We start from the raw sequence: 24,946 nt of genomic DNA, 5'->3' as shown, positions 1-24,946 counted from the left end.
ATGTTGATAAATATATTGATCGAATACAGTCCGAAAGTAACACAGTAACAACTAGTACTTACACTAATGGGGAAAGAGAGACCATTGTGTCCCAGTTGTTAATGAAAACTTAAGTCGCCATATTGTGGCAGACGTGTCTAGTGGTAAAAATGATAACTATCAAGTAACTTTTGCTAAGGTAAATTGTATAATATGCAGAGGGTTGATTGACGTTCTCGGGTTTTGTATGTGCCGTTTGTGGTAAAATTAGAGGCAAAAATGAGTCCTCTACATATATTAATAGCATGTTATTTCCGCTGGACCTTGACAGTGCCCTAGGTATTTTACTGACCCAAAAATTAGAATCTATCCCTGTCTGCAAAATATGTTTATAGTGACCTTCTAGTAATATTCCCAGTATAAGCATCTATTGAACTGGATATCTGGAATTTCGATACTTTGCTTGTGACCACTGCTGGAAGCTACTCATTGTTGCCGAAAGGGTCGATCTATCTCAAAGTAAGATTTGGCTTACAATATAGAGAAGGTTCAATAATTTTAAAAAGACAAAGGTTTCTTTTCAATATATACTCTTTGTAGCAATTATCGAAAAATCACTGTTGAAAAACAACGACAAAACACAAGATGAAACTACGTAATACCTAGGTACAAAGCTTAACACTAGAATGCCCAACGGAACATTTTTGTTCCACCATCATCTTCATTGCAGTCTTTATCTATTAATTACCGCACGATTCTTATTACATTCTGTGACTTTTAATCTTTTGAAAAGAGGATGCGATTGCGAGAAATTTACCTTCGTAGGAATTATAGATTTCTAGATATTACCGCATACCCCTAGAATGCCCGCGGAACAATTTTGTTCCACCATGCTTAGGTATATAAGAGATACATTATTACGCACATTTTATTCTTCCATTTTTTACACTGATGTTCATTATCCCTCTTTGTTTGCATTCCTGTCCTTCCCCTCAATGCGTTCTCCCCCCTTCCTCAACACCACCTATCCCTCGTTCACTTCCTCTCAACCGCCTACTCAGGAAAACAAAGGCTTTATACAGTGATTCAAATTTTGCACGCTAGAGGCGCTGTGTAATTAGCTTCGTTTCACGTGCCATAGTTGTGCAGCTATTTTCGATGGGAATGACGCGTTGATTTTTACTGCAAATAATTGAAGTGAAGTTTACCATACATTGGACATGTCATTGTTGTGCAGTTAGTTTCAGTCGATTGTGGTCTGTAATTGACAACCTTTTCGACATTTGTGTTTGAAAATCTCATGAAAGAAAGGATTAAGCACGGAAGAGATGCTTCAAGTGTTTCGTGAGCTATCCGAGGAAGATTCGGGAGGTTTGTCAGACAGCAGCCTCAGCGGTGACGAGGACTTCATTCCTATGTCTTCAAGTGATAGCAGTTTATCTCATGAATCATGCAGTGACCACATCTCTGACCACATTCATGTCAGAAACTGTTTTTCCGGTTCAGCGTGTGTGTAATGCAAGGGAACAGTCCATTTTACAAATTGGTACGACAATTACTGCTCCAGATGGTACCCGTTGGGAGGTAGTATGTCCAGGTAATCCTGCAAGCGGTAGGATTGCTAAGCAAAATGTACTGAAAGAAAAACAAGGTCCGATATCACACGCGATACGCCACATTGCTGATGAGAGTGTTGCCAGTTGTTGGCGCCTAATAATTGATGATCCTATGTTGAATAGAATACGGACATACACAGAAAAAGAAGCACGCAGACAAACTGGAGAGGAAAGTTGGTCGATGGCACTGGATGAGTTAGAAGCATTTATTGCAATAATGTACGTTCGTGATGCTACAGGGACAAAAGGTTTCAAGGCACATCCTTATGGTCCCAGAAATGGGGTGTCCCCTTTTGCCAAAAGGCGATGTCCAGGAACAGGTTCTTGGAGATTCTGAGGTACTTACGATTCGACGACAAGTCTACGAGACGTGCAAGATTGGAAACAGAAAAATTTTGTCATATTTCAGAAATATGGTATAAGTTCGTGGAGAATTCACAGATGTGCTATGTACCAGGTCAAGACATAACTGTGGATGAACAGTTGTTCCCGTCGAAAGCGCGATGTTCTTTCACGCAGTATATGCCGTTCAAGCCCGATAAATATGGGCAAATGTTTTGGGTAGCCGTGGACAATGATACCAAATATGTAATAAACGCCTTCCCCTACCTGGGCAAGGAATAGTTTCGTCCGGCAGGGGAAAGACTTTCAGAATATGTTGCGATGAAACTAGTTCAGCCCTTCTTGAAGAAAGGAAGAAATGCCACGTGTGAAAATTACTTTATTTCGGTAGCACTTGCTAACAGACTACGTTCTGCTTCTACTAATCTAGTAGAAACTATGAATCGATCACGCAGGGAGATTCCAGTTTCTGTGAAAAAATCAAAGGCTCCTTTACATTACACACAGGTGTTGCAACATGGACAAACTACACTCACGATTTACCTGGCAAAAGCGAACAAAAGTGTCATGATACTGAGCACAATGCATCCACAAGTGGAACTGCAAGGAGATGGCAAGAAGAAACCTGAAACTGTTATATATTACAACAAGACAAAGAGTGGTGTAGATTCAGTTGACATGATGGCTCGTAAATATTCTGTGCAGCCTGCCAGCCGACGATGGTCTGTACACACTTTTTGTAACTTACTGGACCTGGCAGCGATTAATTCCTGAGTGCTGTTCAAGATGGTCACCGGAAAGGTCATTGAACGTCGCTAATTCATTTTGCAACTTGCAGAGGAACTGGCAGAAAGGTACATGATACGAAGGAATAGAGAGGAGAGTCAGACACCGGGAACATCAACATTTTCCAGCTCTACGGAAACTACACGAAGGCGTTGTCAGGTACCAAGAAGTGTAAAGTGGGTTGTGGACGATCATGCAATGTGTGTACGTCTTGCAACAAGGTTGTATGCAAACAATGTACTGCGAAAGAAATGAAAATATTTGTATGTGTTGCATGTCATGCAAACTGATAATACTGTTTGCACCTTGAAGACGGTGGTGTAGCAATTCAAATGAACGCTTTCCACAAAACTTTTTTTTCAATTTTTGTTAGGTTTTCTCGCATTTATTAGTTCAAAAAATATCATTCCTAGCAAACACTTTTTGTAATAAGAGCAGAAAACAAATAAATGCGCTGGAGCATATAGTTCAAATGTAACGTAAAATTTTCATACAAAATAAAAGCACTTGAACTTAATTCCATATATTTTTCACTCTAGCCTACTTCCCCCTCCCCCACTTCCCCTGCCTCACACAATGGTAGAATAATGTGATACGTCTCTGTTAAAGTTTTTAGTGGATTAAGGCATATAATATTAAGATTTTGAAAAATATATTTTATTTGCTATAGACTCGAAAGAAGTGGAACATTTTTGTTCCACTGGGCATTCTAGGTATGTCGGAAGTGCGGGCATTCTAGTGTTAAGCGGGATACGGTATATCGCTCATTTTTTCGAAGTAAGCTGTGCAAATGTTTACTACTATTCCCAGTAAACATATCTAAATAAGAATTTACACAGTTCTCTTGAGAGAATTGTTAGAAGCTGCTTGTTGTCAAATTGTTATTTTGGACATTTAAACAGTTAATTTCTAGCTGAATGGATGGCCCCACTGTCACCAATGTTTCTATATGAAAAGATTTAACATAAAAACAATCATAAAAGTAGTGATCAAATTATGAATTTATCCAAAACCAAATAACTAAGCAAAATGAACACAACACCTAGAGAATGGAAATTACCAATTTTCCATATTGTTGATCCTGCCATTGTTGGAGGCAACAGTTGTTTATGAAACAATTCTAATTCGAATGTTCTCACTCAGAAGTCAACTAAACTTTGTAGTAGACTCACTACAAACGTATCTAGAAAACTGAACAGACGAAATTTCGATATTTTGTTTGTAACCATTATTACAAGTAAATCATTGTTGTGAAACGGGATCACAATATTTCAAAGTCAAACTTAGTTTACAGTGAAAAAAGAAGGTTTCAATACTTTCAAAGCAATTAATTCACTCAAGAGCTTCCCAAACGTTTCTAATCAATGTACACTCCTCGTAGCTATTACCGAAAAGCCGCTGTTGCAAAGCAACGACAGAATAAAAAATGGAATTATGAATAAAAATTTTCTACGAGATACGGTATATCGCTCAGTTTCTCGTAGGAGATGGTGGCATTTTTAGTGCTATTCTCAGTAATTTCCGTTGTTTGCATCTGAATATTGTGGAATGGTGCCAAAAGGAGTCAAACTATCTTCAAGTCAGACTTAGTATATAATAACAATAATAATAAATTTATATACAGTATATCTTTCATTAATCTCTAAACAACGACTTCACGATTTTCCAATGTCTTTCTAATTATACAGCCTTCATGGATATTGTCGAAAAGCCATTGTTGAAAGAGAATAACAAAATTAAAGATTAAACTAAGTATATACACTTCAACGAGATTGAATATCTCGTCTTCGCTTTTCGATAATAGGAAGTATGAGTGTATAATGAATAGAAATGATTTGTAAAATCGTTAATCTGTTGTTCTGAAATGATTGAAACATATTTTTCTTTAAGTACTTCTGACGTGGATATGTTTCAACTATGATCAGTTTCAACAATGTTTATAACGAAACTATGGAAATTCTTTCCTAGATATGTTTACTAGTAATAGTAGTAAACATTTTCAGTTCTCTACGAGAAAATAAACGATATACCGTATCTCATTCATAGTTTATATACGTACTACGTTTATTGGTAATAGTAGCAAAAATTTTCACGGCCTTCTACGAGAAATTGAGCGATATGCCGTAACTCGTAGAATTTTTTTATATGTAGTTTCGTCTTGTTTTGTTCTTTTGCAGCGACGGGTTTTCAGTAATATCTACAAAGAGTGTATAAAAAGAAAGGCTCGGGGAACGTTTAAATTTGTCGTTCTGAAAATTTTTCGAACCTATTTTATATATTAAACCAAGTATGACTTTGAGATAGTTCGACTCCTTTCGCAATAATGATCTGGTTTCAACAAAGGTACGAAGGAAAATAGCTAAATCCACATCTTCAGTCCTATACATTTCTTTACTTGGAATGGAAGCACAAAAATCGCTTTCTACGAGAAAATACGTTGGATATCGAATCTAGTTTAAAGTGTATGTACCTAGGTTTGTAATTCTCTTGCAAAATCGATTTTCGATAATACCCACAAAGAGTATACAATTAAATAAAAAGGCGTTGAAAAATCGCCAATTTGTTGTTAATAAAATATTAAAAGAGCTTCTTTATTGTAAACCCAGCCTGACTTTGTATAGTTCAACTCTAACAGCAATGAGCAGCATGCAACAAAGTTCAGAAATAAACAACAAAATTCTTCCCTAGATACGTTTACTGAGAATAGTAGCAAAAACTTTCCCCGGCTTCTATGAGAAAATGAGCGATATGCCGTATAACATAGACAACTCTTATATTTAGTTCCGTCGTGTGTTTTGTCATTGTTTTGCAACAAAGGCTTTTTAATAATAGCTACGATGAGTACTAAGATTAGAAACGCTTTGGAAACTTGAATTAGTTGCTCTGAAAGTATTGGAACTTACTTTCTTTTATTATTATTATTATAAACTAAATCTGATTTTGAGATAGTTTGACCTCGTTTCGCAATATTTGTAATGAATATTAGTACAAAGTTCAATTGGCTTCTGAATGAGAACAATCGATTATAAATGATGATTTTATAAACAATTATTGCCTCCAATAATTGGCAAATACCATTCCCTAGGTATTGTAACGTTCGTTTTGGCTGAATTCTTTATTTGTTCGCAATTTTTAGATTGTTTTATGCAACCTTTTGCATAAAATCATTGTTGTCGGAGAAGCCATTCACTGAGCTAGAAATTAACTATTTGAACGTTTAAAATAACCGTTTGACAACAACGAACATCTTCTAATAAAGGTCACAAGCAGACTTGGTAAATTGTTCCCTAGATACGTTTAGTGGGAAGATTAGTAAAAAAATCCATAACTTTCTACGAGATGCGCAATATACCGTATCTCGTTTAAAATTTGTATACCTAGTTCCACCTTGTGTTTTGTCGTCGTTTTGCAGCAACAGCTTTTCGACAATTCCTACGACTAGCATATATTGAAAAGAAAACCTTGGGAACTCTTTAATTGTCATTCTGAAAGTATTTGAACATTTTATATTGTAAGGCAAGTCTCACTAGATAGATCGACCCTTTCGGCATCAATGAGCAGCTGTTCCAACAATGGGCACAAGTAAAATATTGAAATTCTAGTATTCATTTTAACGTATGACTATTCTGGGAATAGTACTAAAAAGTTTTACCAGTTTCTACGAGAAAATCGCATCCTATTTAAAATGTTTATACCTAGTTCCATCTTGTGCTTTTTTTTCTTTCTTTGTTTTGCAATAGTGGCTTGTCGACAATAACCATACCAGATATACCAGTGTCGTATACCAGGAATGTATAATGATCAGAAAAGCTTTGGTAACTTCGATTACTTGCTCTGAAAGTACTGAAAATTCATTTGCACTATAAACTAAATCTAACTTCGTTTCGCAACAGTGATCTGCTTGTAACAATGGTCACAATCGAAATATCACGTATTCTGTTCTCTAGATATGTTTGTCTTGAGTTCTGCTACAAAGTTTTGCTGATTTCGGAATAAGTAAAATCGAATTATAATTGATTGTTTTATAAACAATTGTTACCTGCAACAATAACAGGATCAACAATATGGAAAATTGAAAAATACCATTCTCTTGGTATTGTTACTTTCATTTTGGTTAGTTGATTTTGACTGAATTCTTTATTTGGTTGCTATTTTATGGTTGGTTTTTTTTTTTTTTTTTTTGGTAACTCTTCTCATATAGTAACGTTGGTGACGGTGGCGCCATCCATTGAACTAGAAATAAATTATTTGAATGTCCAAGATAGCCTTAAGAAAACTCTAAAATGAGCTTTTTCTTTCTTTCATTTTTAAATTAAATTAAACTTCATTTATTTATATATTTTTATACATGTTATTTACTTTATGAATCAGAATAATCTATAGTACTAATAAAGCATGTACTATTTTGAAACACATTGTGTAATTACGTGTCGTATACGATTTACGCTCTCGTTAACACGAAGAAAGCTGTCACTTACTTAAAGAGGTGGTACCATTACTTCCTCAGGAAAGTCAACCAAGAAACGCTTAGAAAGAGAAAATCCCTGAGGATATTAATATCGTTTTAAAATAGTCTTTATGGCTGAAACTCCAGTACAAGAGGCATTATTTTCCCCTATTCATCTCAATGTTAACAACTTAAATAAATTAATGTTAAAATCTTTATTTTAGACACCACTGTGTTTAATAAAGTAAATAAATAAATTTCATGTACTTTCGTATTATGTATATTTTTAATCCTTTTATTTCAATTCCTTGTGTAGTACTAGTATCTTCTTCAGAGAAAACTTCACCATTAAGTATGGTTTGAGTTGATATTTACATGTTTGGTATCTCCTTTCTCCATCCATATATATACCACTAGAGCAACACTTAAAGCAACGGTAAGAAAACTTAAGAATTTCAAAATCCACTTCGGAAAAAGTGTTTATAGGCTAATCATTTTTCCCTCCAATGTATAAGCATATCAAATCTGTAGAAAGTCAGAGTAGCCAATTCTTATGCTTAATGTATTCCCTGGATTTATTAAAAATCGCTGAAAATGATCTTGTAGGGCAGTATGAAAACATTGTTGTACGTAATAATCTACTGCGGTTAAAAATTATTTTTGGTGTTACTAATAAATCAGAGTAGCCAATTTCTATGATTAAACATTTCGTACACTTACGGAAATTTCTGAAAAATCCTGAAGAATAGTGTAAAAAAATTTTTGTACTTTGTATTTATAATATATTTTTGATGCTACTTAGCTTGATAATACAATTCCTCCTTTTATCTAATGAACATGGATTTAGATTTAATTTTGGTTCCCTCGTTCTAATGAGGAAGGATTCGCACTTGGAGTTTTCAAGTTGCGAAGAGGTTTTATGGAGCATGATGCACTCAATATAATTTCTATATATTGCAGTGAATTTAAGTTTGAAGAGGGGATACTCAAAAATTGTGCGTAAGGCAAATTAAAAATCAATTCAAATTTCCACTTGATTTGGAATTTTAGAGCTTTTAAATCGTCATAACTGACAGAGACGATGAAAGTTTGAGGTATCACTTGAGTCTTAAATCTTGAATTAACTTCAGTGGTAGAGCGTTCACCTCTGGTGTGTTAGGTCCTTGTTTCGATTCCAGTTCACGCCAAGTGGAATTTGTGGTGGATAAACAGCGTGTGCATGTCTTTTTTCTCGGGGTTCTCCCGTTTTCTTCCACTTCATTCCACCATTTTCTTCATTACTAATCATCATCGTCTCCTTTAGCCTACACGGTATAATCTTGAGACGTAAAACTGAAAGACTTCATTTTATTTTATTTCGTGTGTTATTTATTTTTAAGTAATATATTTTACAGTATGGCGACAAAAATGATTAGAAAACAAAATATTAGATGAATGTGCCAGAAAAAAGCTTAAAATAGTATGAAAGTAATTCTATAGCGTTTCTTAATTGAAAATACTGCAGGATTGAATTACAAATTCGTTCTGAACTATTTCTGTATTCAAAACATACAGACGACTCCAAATTTACGATACTTCTTGGTATAAAACAAAAATCTGACGGAGAAAGCAACAAATAATGCTTGTCATAAAGCAGTTTACTTGCAAAATTCAAGATGTCATGTAGTAATATCAAACTACAGCGTGCTTCGGAAGTGGGCGTACCCCTAATTGGTGTTTTCTGACGGTTTTAGGTTTTACCCACATTTGTTTGATAACATTGCTTGGCATTGTCTGGCAACATTGCTATCCATGTTTATTTGTTTTTTCTGTTTTCTGCTTGGTAACAGTTATTTGCAGTGAAGTTGGAGAATCAACAATGTGTGATCAAAGTCCATATAGCATTGAACAAAAATTAGTTGTAGTTTGGCTTCATGAAAGGTGTTACACAGGTGACACCATGGAAAGTGTTAAAGCGAAATTTGCCCTCTTTGGTATTAATCCATCAAGAAAAGCAACAATGTTGGGGTGGGAAAAACGTGCATTTGCTATGGCAGTGTGAAAGACCTTCCCCGAGGCGGTCGACCGATAAAACGGAGGGAAACGTGCCGTGAAGTAGAAGCATCAGTGCAGCAGTCGCCTTCAAAATAACACGTAAAAGGTATTCGGAGCTTGGTTTTCCTCGGACCACCATGATGAGGCACCTGAAAGAAGATCAAAAATTGAAGGTTTACCGTTCAATGCATATGAATGAAGTGAGTGACGCCGGCATGGATGTGCAGAAAGAGGCATGCAGAACTCTCCTTAAGGTGTTCCCCTCGCTTCCAAACGATCCCATGGTGCAGTCCTCTTCACAGACGAGTGTGCTATTTACCGGAGTATGCATTCTCGGAACGTAATGTAGTGTAAGGAAAACCCTCGTTTTACAAAGAGATGGAGAGAAACTCACCACACGTGATGGTATGGGCTGGAATGAGTGTAACACACATTTTTGGGCCTTCTTCGAAGACAATGTTAAGAGTCTTCATCCCGGCGAAATTAAAATACCGCTCATTTTACAGTAATTATGTGATATCTTCAAATAGATAAAAGATAATCGAAATGTGGAACAAGAGCGCTCTAGGCAATATTATTTTACATGAGAAACCGTTATCACGACTCACTTATCTGCTTTCGATTTCGAGCCATTTTGAAAATCGGTATTTATTTTCGCGTTTCTAAACAGCTGAAAACGGAAAGCCACTAGGTGACTTGTGATAACGGTACCTCACGCAAAATAATATTGTCTAGGGCGCTCTTGTTCCATATTTCAATTATCTTTTATCTATTTGAAGATATCACATAATTACTGTAAAATTAGCGGCATTTTAATTTCGCCGGGATGAAGACTCTTAAATGAACATTCTTACCTGAAGATGCTTAATGAGTGGTTGGTGCCTCAACTGGAAGAAAATGGTATCAAAGACACTGTTGTGATACAGCAGGATGGAGCAAAAGCGCACTTCGCGATTCACGTGCGCAGTTACCTGAATCAGACGTTTCCTGGCCGCTGGATTGGAAGAGGTTGTGCGTCTTCATCAGCTTCCTTTGCCTAGCCTCCAAGAAGTCCCGATCTGAAGACACCAGACAATGGGTGATATCAATAAAACGGAGAAGTTGCTCATTACGCCCAATTTTGAAGTAGTTACTCGCATTGGTATCAATAAAAAGAGAACTGAGCACTAGTCGTCTCGGCTGACCTCGGAGAAGCCCCGCCCTTTTGAAGTAACCACACCTCTGTTCTCGAGCCGAGTAACTACTACGCGTTTGATATCAATAAAAATCAAAGACTCCTCTGTGATGCTAGTAACTTCTCCAAATTTGTGGAGCAAGCTAAATAGGTGACTCCGTGCGAAATATGGCAGAGTATATGACTGTTTTACTACGTAGAAAATCTTATAAACTGCATAGAAATGTTGGAAATGGAGATTACAAAAAGCATTATAAGTTTATGAAAGAAAATGTAGTAATTAGAACAACATTATTTAAGGAGAATCAACGGAAATTCGGGGTGGTGGATTACGTAATGATGAAAAGATGCGGGTTTTCTTCAAGGGCGCCGATCCTGTGGGGGCCAGGGGCCCCGGGCACCCCAAAGCTCATGTGGGCCCCTATTGTATTTATGAATATACAATATTTGGCATAATTAGAGTGCAATTTGTCTTAAAATCCTGACATATATATACCTTCTGCATCTGAATGTCCTCCCCCCTCCAATTTACAGAGAAATCGGTGCCCTTGGTTTTCTTGCGTTACGTGAGTGATCCGGGATTCTGGTCGGAATGTCAGGGGATTCTGGTGTGGCTATGACTACCTGAAAATGGATTGTTTCCGGAAGTGTGCGTAATATACAAACAGCAAAGGCAGAGTGGCAAGAACAATATACATTTCCGGGTGCTATCGGAGCACTTGACTATACACAAGTGGCATTAAAGAAACCTAGTATTTTGGAGAGTAATACGTTAATAGGAAGAGCTATTTCGTGGCTAAGCGGTTAGCGTACATGCCTTTGGCATAGGAGACCCGCGTTCGATTCCCGGCAGGAGCTCATGTGGTTTGGATCCCACGTTAATCAGTGGGTTCTGTCTCATATAGGCACGCTACTGAAAAGGACGTTAAACTAATAATCAACTCAACTCAACGTTGATAGAAAGGGTGTATACATGAGAATGTATTTTGTTTATGTCAAGGCGAAAGGGGATACGTATGGTGCGGAAAACGCAATCAGATGGACGTGATTTATGACGTGGGTGGCTGGACTTTATTAAAAAGAAAACAAAGGAGCCAAGTGTCTGATTTCGTTCTTAAAGCCAAACAATCTACAAAGACCTTGGACAACACGTGATATGCGCTTGTCGTGTTAATCTTGATATTGCTGGATTCCAATCAACATCCGTCAGCTCAAATAGGTTCATTCCCATGGTTTCAATATTACTTTCTTCTTTCCCGTTTTTTTTTCTCCTTTTTTATTTTTGTTTTATTCTCGCTTGAATATTAAAGATTCTCTTTTGAATTTGTGTCTCAGTCGTAGATGTATTTGATATTTCGTTCATTTCACTGTAATTACCTTCAAAGTTTCGGCTTTCCTTCGTTTACTTTCTGGTAGCTGTGACTTTGAAAGTACCACTGGAAACTCTTTTAGAATATCCACAAATGCACTTTGATTGAAGCTATCGTTGCTACTTGCCCGTTTCATGGCTTTTAAGATACACGCCATAGGTTAAAAACAACGAAATGACTGCGCGATGAATGGGAGAAATTAGTAATCACTTCGTTTATTGATACGACTCAGTGCTACGTGCAGAGGAAGCGCGAGTAAACGTTCATAAATCTGGAGCAGACTAGACCTGAGTAGTGGCTTGTTTTATTGATACGAAATTGAGGGAGGAGATTACTCCAGGTGTAGTTACTCCGATTCTCGAGCAGGACTTCTCAGGAGTAGTTACTTATTTTTATTGATATCACCCAATGCTATCTGGGGTTTCATAAAGCAACAAGTAAGAAACACTTGATATCACACAACGCAGGAATTACAAGCAGCTGTGGAACACGCCTTCACCCTCGTGACTCCGGAGTATCTCCGCAAAACATCTGCGAGAAGTTGGCGCAGAATTCAGCTGTGTTAAGACGTGGATGGTGATCATACCGATGTTTATGACTCTTAAGACTTCAAGGTAACTGTGTACAGACATTCTACCAAAACTAACACTATACTATTGAAACTAAAGGGGGGGGGGGTACGCCCACTTCCGGACCATGTACTCTTCAGGTCTGGCCTCTAGAGTGTATGGAAGCATTGTTTTTTGAATGACGAGAATCAGTACGCTACAACGCATTCTGTAACAGAGTGTAGTTTTATTAAATAAAAAGCAACGAGCTCTTCAAACGGTTTAATTTTATTTTATTTACTACATGCATAATTTTTACTTTTTTTTTAAAAAAAAAATTCACTGTTGAACAAATTTGATACGCAATTAATTGGGAAGCTTTATGAAATAAATTATTTTAAAAACACTCTTCGTCGAATTACCTGTCATACATTTCAATAGTATCTTTTTAATCTTATGAAATGTTGTAAATTGCTATTAATAAAAAGTTTATTTTCTTTCCAGCTTCGTATTCAGTGGTGCAAAGTCTTCTGTTGCTGCAGTCTTGTACATACATGCGACGGACCTTCCCTAGACTTAGAAAGAACATGTTACATCGTTCATTGTAATATAACATTGTGCATTGTTAGTTAAAATTTGTATGTGTTACCAATTCGATTAATTAAAATGTTTCATTAGTTTAATCATTGTTCTATTTTCTTTTACTATAGCGTGCATTTTTAGTAAAATGTGCATTAAGAAAAAATATGTTTAAGGCACGTACTGTATTATTATGTATTGGTAATATTTACGAATATTTCGTATTTCTTGTCTACTTACAAACCTTGCTGCTGAGAAACTGACGGGATTTCACCCTGGACCATTTATTTGCCTATCCTTCTTGTGGATTAATGGGAAAATATTAATCTGTTGTATTGTACATCGTGTAATGATAAAATATTTTTTCATTATACATCGACTAACCATCCAAACAAATTGAAGTTCTTATCTTAGATATTCGATCATGCTTTATGTGATGCTACCAGGATGGACCACTGCACAACACCCCAGTTTCCACTGCAGGAAACTTCGAACTGTGTAACAAATTTTAACTTTTGGTTTGTCCTTGGGCTCTTATGGTTATTTTCAGATTCATATAGTCTGACCATGACCAAAAATAATATTTGTTTGCCTGAAACTTTGGTTTTGTAAAGACAGACACTTAAAATTATGCTATTTTAAAAGAAAAAATGCCGCCTTTTAGTTACAAACACATAACTCTATTTGATTTTGTACAAAGTAACTCATTTGTACCTTGTATTAGGAAATAAACAGGCTTTTAGTTGTTGTATATTATCTTCCAATATTTTACACAAGGGGAAAAACTAGAGCTGAATGATTTATGAAAATTGCGTTATTTTTTTCCAAAATTCTCATTTAAATTTTTTGGCATACTAGCAACCCTGATGTTTTGTACGATTAGTCGACGTCTCCTAATCACCTTTTTGAAGTCGACTAGTGGCTCAAATTTTACACTTAGGGTACCGATGGTAAAATTTGTTCGTAATGGCATACCATTCTTGCACTAATGTGTGTTAGTGTCCCTGCTATCCCAGAGGCAAAGATGGCAAAGGAGCTTTGTAAAACCTTCCTGCAGACCTTTTAGGATTGCGACAACTTTAGTCTCCGATCACCTTCCATCCACACTTGTCATAAGACAAGGCCTGCAGTACTGTCTTTACGTTGTTGTAATCCTCCTTCAGATGAATAGAGGGAACCAACGGAAGAAACAGATACTTATTCCCATTCTGAAGCAGTGCAGTTTTGATTTTAGAGAAACTGTCAATGAACATGTGTCACGTTAAGGTTACAGTGGATTTCAATGTATTCTAACTTCTCGGCGATAATCATTACAGAACCACAGTACATCATGCACAGAGAAAAAACGTGAAAAAAGGTTTGTGGTGTGACCTCTGAAGTGACATATTTACCGACTCATGTAATAAATTCCACTGTTTCAGCCTAGAAGTTATAAGTTTGCAGTTGGGCTTAATAAGTTCTATATCTTTGATCAGATTATTCGTATCATCCTGATTGGAATAATACTGTTTTGTCTTCGGATCATCTCCTTTGTAATCAACATTTTGTGTACCTTCATCAGTCTCTGCAGATTCCTGTCCTTCTGATGTTTTCTGTCACTCAGATGAAGAGGGTACAGGGTACTGAGAACTGTATGGAACGAGAGCCATGGATAAAGGATATATCTATAACTGGCGGTGCATTCTTGCCATGTTGGCGTTTTATCAGGTTTTCCATACAGAAATAGCAATTAGTAGGACCAATTGTGGTCTGTGGGTTGTCGCCAAATTCAGGGTTGGCTGGTTTAAACCAAGGTGGTTTAGCTGTTTAAAAAAAAAATGGTTTAAATCAAAAAACGAAAAATGTTAGTAAAAGTGTAAGTGTTTGTAAAATCTTGATGAACACACATTTATGGGTTATCAGTTTCACTCCCGTATATTATTCGTATTATATTCAAACCTAAATTCGCTATTCATTACTGAAAGAAATTATACTAGAAAAGCAACTTTTTTTAAAAAAATAAATTTGTGAATGTTTCTTTTGTGATTTTTTTTATAGTTTATTATTGTTATACAAATGCAATCAAAGGAAAATTCTAAATATTGTTTCCTTTTTCAATAATGTTTACTATTGATAAAATCCAATTGCCGTACTTTTGGGGGGAGGGGGTCATACAAACCCCACGAGAAGCATTTATTGAAATCAGAAGTACCTTTGGTATCTATTTATGTATAAATTGGTCAGAGCCAAAATGGACTCAAATAACTCGTATCTTTATTCACTTTTCTTACTGATATGCAAATTAAGTCGTTGTATTTCTTTAACTTGGACTAAATTAGTTCTTCCGTACTCTGCAGTATTTTGAAATTGTCCATATGTAATTCTGTATAATGCTTTCACTTGTGCAACTGTTTATCGTTTTGTCCTTCTGAAATGACTCTTGACAATTATATTAGCAAGTATGTAAAGATTAGTACAACGTACTTTTGTCAGGAGTCCTTCGTGAGTGAGTCGGCAGATGTATCGCATTTGTAGCCAATTAGCCCTGGCTTCGAGTTCAAATGGAGGACAATTTCTCTCGAATGTAAGCCGAGAAGCAGTTTGGATTCCGCTTTAAGCTTATGTGAAGCTTTCCAGCATACCCAATTGATGCATAATAACACCAGGGCGGGGAAACAAACTTGTTCCTTATCTTCCGAGGTTCTTCTGAGGTATTCACGCAATAGATGAGTGGCTATGGTTTATCCAGATTACTAACAGACATTCCAAAATATGGCTTGCTAGCCTCACACATCTTAGAACTTGATTGTAATGTGAAATGGTTTCCCCTGCATTTTATGGAGTCGCCACAAGCGTAGCGAAATGAGTTAGAAGAATGCTTCACTTTGATGTTATCTCTGAAATAGAAGACATAAGTATACGTTTGTCATCTGATACTTTCCTTGTACCTTGAACATGTACACTCATGTCCAAAATTATTGTCGCATGTCTATAAATATATTGTTGTAGGAATATAATTTGATAACGAATTCGATCGGTATTTCTTATAATGTTAGTATGTGTATAATCGGCAAAGACATGTATGTGGCAAATTTCATGTCAAAAGAGTAGTAAAGTAAGAAAAATAAAATGAAAACTTTTTTGTTCATTTAGCAACATTGTATTTTACTCCTGATTTTCGTATTTATAATTTTTTTCCTATGAAATTTACCACAAATATACATTTCCCAATTATACACATAGTACCAGTATTAAAAGTACCCTGCAAAATCATTATCAAATTATATTCTTACAAGAAGTCAGTTATACGACAATCATTTTGGACATGAGTGTACATACTTGCATATAACTTCGAAAAATGCTCTAATAAAAAAATAAGAAACAGTTCACCACACATCTGCCATACGAAATATTAAGAATCATGGAAATGAGATAGTTCGAAAGATTGGCAACATTGTTATATATTAACAACCTCTTCACGTCGTGCCTAAATTGCATGGGGATGACGTAATTAAGACGATCGGAGATTGCTACTATTCATTGTCTGAAATGAGTAGGTTGAAGTGAATTGAGAGGAAAATATTACACATTTGAGCTTCATTCAATAAATGTATTATTTCCAATAATATCAAAGTGTTACTGTGTATGTTCATGTATGAATGAAGTATAACTAGTCAGATCACATATCGCCAACATCTAGAAATTATGTCACGAATAACTCGCACATAGCTGAGATACACATACCTGTGATTATGATGAGTGTCTGGACTGGATGATTATACTTTACGATGCTGGATTTCTCAGTTTGGATAGTCGGTAGGCTGTAGCGACCGACTAGATGCCAACCATACTCCAAGTCTATGGTTATTGTTGATGAAGGATAGATCTCCCTTGATCTATTCGAAATGGAATGGATTGCAGCTCACTGCTTAGCTGCCAACGGCTCTCGAAGTGTTTCTCGATCTCTCCTCCACTTCTGATCTCAATCCCCTCCAACGAAAGGTTTTTGTTCTCGTTTCCATACACACTGGAATTCGCTTCATTGATCTTTTCTGTCTATCTCAGCCATTGGTGAAACATTGGTTTCAACCCGAATTACATCGTGACCAAATTCCCAGACCAACAGTTTCTGCAAATCTGACAGTTATGCCACAATCAAAGTGTGTCAATGTTACATACATCATTTCACATTGATGACTTTTCATATTTCGTACACAATGTTACAAATCACAACAAACACATAAACTGACGACTTAGCGTCTAGCCATAACATTCAGTAATTACATTCAAGACATTTACTAACCATTGACGTAAATAAACAAATAAACAAATACACGTGTGTGTACGACATGACAACATTTCGTTATTACTACAATTCAATCTTTTTAATTTGACTTTGAATAAATATTAATTTCCATCACCAAAAATAATATAACAAAATCGTATACCTCTACATGCCCCTCCTTCAAAACGAGGGAACTACGTTCTCGCCTAAATTTCTAGGTAGAAATTGGCAAGATATTTAATATAAAAATGCAAACATTAAAATAATTGTACATATTTTTCCTTCACCTGTATATATACATATATCTATCAATATATTCCTTTAATCATTTATTACAAACTCTGTTATATATAACTTTATTTACATTAATTTCTCTTTATTTCATTTTTAAAACAAATCGTTGACAAGAGTCTCTGTTGAAGTGTCGGCTTCTGCAATCTATTATTTTTTATATGTAACTACATGCTACTTTGTGCTCTTTCAAACGCATATACATATACTTTTTATATTTTTCTGTAACTTTCCACTGCATTCAGTATCAAAGTTCAAAACATTGTTTCTCGCTATAGCACTTCTATCATGAATGTCAGCGTCTTCAGCACTGATTTATTTCAAAAAGATATTCACTTTATTAAACACTATTCACTTCCTAATAATGCACTTATACACTTAGTATCAACGTCCATTTGCGTTGTTTCATTTTAAAGCATGATTAAAAATTGATAAAAATAAAAATCACTTCACTACTGTTACCATTTTCGTTCCTGTAGTTAGCAACTATGTTTCGAAACCATGCCGTAGAATGTTTATTCTGCAGTTTTTGTGGCCGAGACCTTGAAAGTCCTCCACGTAGCGTCCTCAGTTGCGTCGTACCGATGATTGCACTTGGCCGTGAAATTCGTGTCTGAATATTTTCGTCGAAAATTTGGAGATGTTCACAAAAGTACTACGTCGCACGGACAAAAGTAAACTTTATCACTATTCGGGTTCGTAGTAAAATGTTCGTCCGTTTTCACGGTTTCGGCATTCTCCAAATTCGTGTTCACATGTGCAATACTCTGGATTTTGGTAGTGTGTAGTGCTATATGTGTATCTTTTATGCTTGTGTTATGTCGTGGCAATTCCACATGTTCACGACAGTGATCCAACTTACTCTCAGTGCTATTTTTGTGTTTTCCAGTGTTAGTTTTGTGAACAAGTGAATAAATAGCCGTACTTGCATAATGTTTTGTGTGTGTGGCATCTTCGTAGATAGTGTTCTTGTTTTCTACGTTACTTATCTTTCCTCTCTGCTCATTTAATTTTCGTAATCTACATACTAAATATAATATAATTATCAAGGTCCCTACGACAAATAATAATAAACCCGTCAATACTATAATTAATACCATAGTCTTCTTTTCCATAGTTCTGCAAAATATAAATGACTAATCGTGAGATTCAATTTTCGTCTATTTTACACTCTTATATTTCTATATCTGTGTCTATGGTTACTTTTTTGTAAAAACTTACGTTATATTACCATAGGCCTACTTTTAATGTACTAAACTTTACATTGTTCGCTCTAAAATGCACAACTGATGCATATTTTTTTAACAATGAATGATGTTCTTAGTCTTATGTAACCTATTCGAGTACTAAACCTTACTCTCGTTACATATTAATTCTCATTTCTTCGTTTTGTCATTTTTTTAAAAGTCGTAGTAGCTATACATTTTCACTCATATTTACGTGCTTAAATATGCTTTATGATTGCTTCTACAGCTATATTTAGGTACTAATGACTTTATTAATGTTTCTTCTACCTTTCTATAACGTTACAAAGCTTTATTTATTCTAAAATTATACGTATTGCATCAAAATTCGCGTGAAATTGTAGTATTTCTTGTATGTGGGAGTGGCTTGTCGCCATGCAGAAACCATCATGGCCGCCAGACTTCGCCCCTTGGATACGAAGTACAGCCGCTCACAAGAAGTGAGAAGCGCATGAAATGCATTCTCCCTCAAATGTACAACAGCGCAGATGGATTAACATAACCTGTTGATTCTCTCCATAAATATACATTTTAATAACTAATGAAATGAATACTTCACTTATTATTAATAACTATCGATATGCCAATTGGTTATTATATAGATTATTAAGTATCAATTATTTTAACTCTTTCTTTCTTTTTTTAAAAAAAACTTGAATTTAGAAAACAAATTTTGGTCCAAAATACCTTGTTTACATACCACTTTCGACTATTCTAGACATGATGCACTACGTATGTATTCTCTTTTGACTATTTTACGTCTATTAACTATTCTTTTAACTATTATTTTTACTATTTTCTTCTCGATGTTTATTTCTTTTAAAAACTTTTCGCATACTTTCTACGACTTATTTCTTTCACTAGTAAGCTTATTTTTCTAGTTTTACGCTAATAGTATTTATAATATTCTTTTATTTCTCTATTTATCTAGCTTCTATCCTTATTTTTAGTAGACATTAATTTCTTGTTTTCGATGTTCACATAGCTTTCAGCTATTGATCTCACTGATGTTATGATGTTATTGAGTTTAGTCATTACTCTATTTGCATGATGTTCTCTATCTTTTATCTATAATATCCTATTACTATTTTTATTCTTACTGCTTTTCTTGCATACCAAAATACCGAGTGTTGTCGTTCTATTTTCGCGCGTGACTTTTTCCGTTCAAATACCTTCTTCGTTTCACCACTGGATAGTCTGACCCTAGTTAGTCTAGGAATCTATTACCTAGGCTTATCGACTCATGTCTACCACATTCGCTTGGTAAGTATTTATACTCATTTGCCAATAATTTAAGATTCTAATAAAGTGATTATTTTCCAGGTTTTCATTCCGACATTGAATTACTTTTTTTTTTTCAAAAATAGTTTTCTTCTGCATACCACTAAATGTAAAACTTTTTTTTTTCAACCCAAGGCACATACAACATGGTTTTACGTCATTCGCTTTACTTCATTATTAATTGTTGATTATTATTATTATTCTTGATTTTGAATTTTATATTGCCGAATTGATTTGTAAAGTCTACAATACAATATTATAAGCAATGTAGTTGTTGATATTAGAGCTATGATGATCCCACCTATTACATACATAATATAATCCGTTTTTAAATGTAACTCAGGGATTGTTGTATCGACTTTTAATTTCAATAGCTTCTCCGTTAATCCGTTCAACTCTTGTGTATGTAACGAAAAATTAACTTGTTTCTTTGTCCAATTACCAATTAATTTAATGTGTTTATTCCGAACTTGCACTATTTGTTTAGTTGGTATTACTAGTTCTCCTATTATTATATTATCAAATTTATCATAATTTATAAAACATGATTTAGTCTTCGTTTGATCCAATTTTGTGGAAGTAATTCCTTGATGTACACCTACCTTCGTGCCTAAATTGCATGGGGATGACGTAATTAAGACGATCGGAGATTGCTACTACTCATTGTCTGAAATGAGTAGGTTGAAGTGAATTGAGAGGAAAAGATTACACATTTGAGCTTCATTCAATAAATGTATTATTTCCAATAATATCAAAGTGTTACTGTGTATGTTCATGTATGAATGAAGTATAACTAGTCAGATCACATATCGCCAACATCTAGAAATTCTGTCACGAATAACCCGCACATGTGATTATGATGAGTGTCTGGACTGGATGATTATACTTTACGATGCTGGATTTCTCAGTTTGGATAGTCGGTAGGCTGTAGCGACCGACTAGATGCCAACCATACTCCAAGTCTATGGTTGTTGTTGATGAAGGATAGATCTCCCTTGATCTATTCGAAATGGAATGGATTGCAGCTCACTGCTTAGCTGCCAACGGCTCTCGAAGTGTTTCTCGATCTCTCCTCCACTTCTGATCTCAATCCTCTCCAACGAGAGGTTTTTGTTCTCGTTTCCATACACACTGGAATTCGCTTCATTGATCTTTTCTGTCTATCTCAGCCATTGGTGAAACATTGGTTTCAATCCGAATTACATCGTGACCAAATTCCCAGACCAACAATTTCTGCAAATCTGACAGTTATGCCACAGTCAAAGTGTGTCAATGTTACATACATCATTTCACATTGATGACTTTTCATATTTCGTACACAATGTTACAAATCACAACAAACACATAAACTGACGACTTAGCGTCTAGCCATAACATTCAGTAATTACATTCAAGACATTTACTAACCATTGACGTAAATAAACAAATAAACAAATACATGTGTGTGTACGACATGACAACATTTCGTTATTACTAGAATTCAATCTTTTTAATTTGACTTTGAATAAATATTAATTTCCATCACCAAAAATAATATAACAAAATGGTATACCTCTACAATATACATTTTGTTACTAGTAAACTTACTGTGGAACAAATCTAGGTTTCCATTGTGATTTTCAAGAGCTTCAACAGATTAAACTAGCATTTCTTTCTTGCTAAATGAAAACGTACAATACTTGTTTCACACATGAGCATGGCAATATAACTGACTGTCTGATGAAAGAAAACAATTTCATATATATACCTGAAGACCTGACATTTTCGCTAAAATTCTTGCTTCGATGGTTCATTCGTGTGTTACAGTAATCATCCAGTTCTAAGGTGTAGCCAGTTCAGATGAAAAAAATATCCGAAGTTATCACCTCAAAGACGCGTCCTATTACACAGCCCATATAGCTCATTTAAAACATATTTCGTCGTGAAAGTCGCAAAACCAAAGTTTATTAATTAAAATATCGCATTTCTTTCTTCTTTCATCATACATTATTGGAAAATAACATTTCCAACTCAAGGACAAAATGTGTGTTACACAGTGTGAAGCTGTACAATTCTCTTCACAAAAACCTAGTGCGCTTTCAGAAACTGAAAAAAAACGATCTTATATCCTTACGAATTCCTAGCGGTCACGGGTTCGATTCCCTGTGGGGACACTCGGTCGAAAAAGTGTGAAAAGCTTTTTTAGCCCAGCCATCGTGAAGGAGGATTTCCTCATTCACACCTAACTTTTAGGTCCCAGGCCGCTTCCTTCTTCCCCATTCCTTTCTTCCTTCCCTTTCTTTGGATATTGTGCTCGCCGAGGGACGTCATCCTTCGTACGTGACGGTCTAAATGGCCATAGATGCCGGAAGCTCAGAAATCTAAATCCTAAAATCGCTTATGAATTCCTTATAGGTCTGAATCATTTTTCCTGTATTTTTGCCACAAGCAAGGGGAAATTGAACGAAAATGCTGCAATATGCATATGAAAATTTTGTTGTAAAAAAATAAAATAGCTGGAATACATGCAATTCCATAATTTTAAGGCGCAGATTGAGTACATTGCTTATATTTTTAATCTAGAATGATTTAAAAAGCGATGGAAGAAGGAAAATATAACTACAAATTGACTGCAATGATCAATCATCCACTTTACGCGATTTGTTAATGAATTCACTGTCAATTCGAGTGTCCCAAAACAAGCCTTTGTCCGGTTACCTTTCTTAGAGCCGAAAATTGACAGAATTTATAAAGAAACATCTGTATCAGCAGGGAAAAGGCAAGAATATTTGAAAACATTCTGCTATTTTCTGATATAAAACGTGATTCATCTGACTTGTGTTTTGTATGGGAGTTTCAAACGAAACTGCTTTTTGTTTCTAAAACGGTCGAGATATTAAAAATCAAACTAATATCACATTTACCTGGAATGTCAGTATTACAACCTTCATGCCAGAGTAAAATTATCTTTTGTTAGACTTTACTACAGCAGAAAGTAAACCAAAATTTGAATAACTTTTCTTTCTTTCTTTTTTTAAAAGCTGGGCCCTTAAAACGATATTTCTGTTGAGGAAAATAGATAGTCTTCTGTTAGACTGTTCAGCAAATAACTGTTATTAGTATTCAAAATAAATATACAAACACAATGAGAAGGACATTTAAAATTATAAATATTTGTTTTAAAAAATTCAATAATTTGTCTGTAACTTCTATCTCGGGCGCGTGCTGTCCTTGGACTTTGTGGTGCATAAACACCGTGAGAGTGGGTGTTCTCGGAGTTCTCTCGTTTCCCCCCATTTTTTCATTCTACCATTATCATCAATCTCATTATCAGGGTTTATTTTTACCTTGATACATAATCGTGAGACGTTAAAGCAAACAAAATATCTCCTCCTTTTTTAAATTAGACCAAAAAAAGTCTACCTTTGCCAGGAAGATAAATTTGAATATTTAAAATGCAAGAATACTGCTGATATTTCATTATGTTGAAATAACCCTTACGCAGTTTAAATTAATAGTACCCGACGACCAAAAGGAACATAGAGTTCTTCTAAAAGCATTCCTTATAATTTCAAGATAAAACTGATCAGAGGAAGAAATGGATATTTATGCATATTTACGTCCTTTCCGCTTAATAACGATTCCACTTGCGCCGATAAAAACAAATCTGTTCGTTCGTCCCGATATAAATGTGTTCATTTCCCTAGAGGTCATACCGTTCAACGTATCCGCACCAAACTTTAAAATTTATAGAGGATTCTTCAGTTTTTCTTTCTTCGAATTTACTTACTGCTCCCAAAATTAAGTATAGTAAGTAATTTACTGAATGGTGAAAAAAAAAAAAAAAACTAGTTTCTCAAAATCAGCTGTAACAATTTTGTTTATTTTCCATATATATCAGTATTTTATTAACCCTTGAAAGCTAACCATTTGTAAATTTTACGACAGGCATGGGTTGCATTTCGTGTTCCTTGTTTCCGGAAATGCGGTCGAAGTGACAGTCACAGTACTTTTTTCCTCTAGCAGACGACTGTACCCGTGGCTCTCTCTCACTATTTGAATTGTTGGTTCGGTAGACAGAAGGTTTTGTTTTTCCGGCTGTCGTACATTTAACGAATGGTTAGTAATAACGCTAATTTGAGGTGTGGGATAATTTTGTACTTAAATGCATGAAATTGTACCAATCAAGTTCATTCGTTACTATTGATGAACAGTTACTTGCATTTCGTAGGAAGTATCCGTTCTGAATGTACACTCATGTCCAAAATGATTGTCGCATATCTATAACTGTCTTCTTGTAGGAATATAATTTGATAATGATTTTGCAGTGTACTTTTAATACTAATACTATGTGTATAATCGGGAAATGTATATTTGTGGTAAATTTCATAGGAAAAGAATTATAAATACGAAAATTAGAATGAGTAAAACAAAACGTTGCTAAATGGACAAGAAAATTTTATTTTCGTTTTGTTGTTCTTATTTACTACTCTTTTGACATGAAATTTGCCACATACATGTCTTCGCCGATTATAAACATACTAACATTATAAGAAATACCGGGCGAATTTGTTCCTACAACAGCATATTTATAGACATGCGACAATAATTTTGGACGTGAGTGTACATCCCTGGTAAACCAAGTAAATACGGGATCAAAATTGTAATGATGTGTGACGTTGATACAAACTATATGGTAAATTCAGTAACATCTTGGAAGAAATACAAATTCAGGCAGACTTCCTTTGGCCAAGTATTTAGTGAGATAACAAAACCAATCCACGGCTCCAACAGAAACGTGATGACGGACAATTGGTTTACCAGTGTCAAGCTTGACGGTGATCTTCTAAAGCCCCCGTTCAACTTGATCACTGTGGGAACACTTAGATCGAACAAGAAAGAGATGCGTATACTATTGGAAATTTCATGACGGCCTTAGGGTGAGGTCCAGAAACTTGACCTATTACCCTTCTCCGCCCATTACATGGTAGTGAAACAGATATTTTTTCCGA

General features: G+C 35.3%; 2 protein-coding genes across 2 annotated transcripts in view; both read left to right on the top strand.

Moving 5' to 3' along the window:
- The window catches only part of LOC145662643 (sorting and assembly machinery component 50 homolog), a 67,801-nt gene extending 54,822 nt beyond the window's left edge, over positions 1–12,979 (top strand). Inside the window, exon 11 of the mRNA XM_081728424.1 lies at positions 12,801–12,979. The gene's annotated coding sequence lies outside the window, so the exon portion shown is untranslated. The remainder of the gene's footprint in view (positions 1–12,800) is intronic.
- On the top strand, positions 2,259–2,711 carry LOC145661576 (uncharacterized). The gene has a single exon (XM_081726894.1). The coding sequence runs from the start codon at positions 2,259–2,261 to the stop codon at positions 2,709–2,711; it is 453 nt and encodes a 150-aa protein (XP_081583020.1).
- Positions 12,980–24,946: the final 11,967 nt, after the last annotated feature.

Source organism: Thermobia domestica, chromosome 10, assembly GCF_964235325.1.
Source record: "Thermobia domestica chromosome 10, izTheDome1.hap1.1, whole genome shotgun sequence".
Taxonomy (NCBI): domain Eukaryota; kingdom Metazoa; phylum Arthropoda; class Insecta; order Zygentoma; family Lepismatidae; genus Thermobia; species Thermobia domestica.
Note: the sequence above shows the minus strand (reverse complement) of the source record. Positions and strands in the feature narration are given on the sequence as shown.

Excerpts from the sequence above, each read along its gene's own strand:
- LOC145661576 (XM_081726894.1), top strand. The coding sequence starts at position 2,259 with ATGAAACTAGTTCAGCCCTTCTTGAAGAAAGGAAGAAATGCCACGTGT.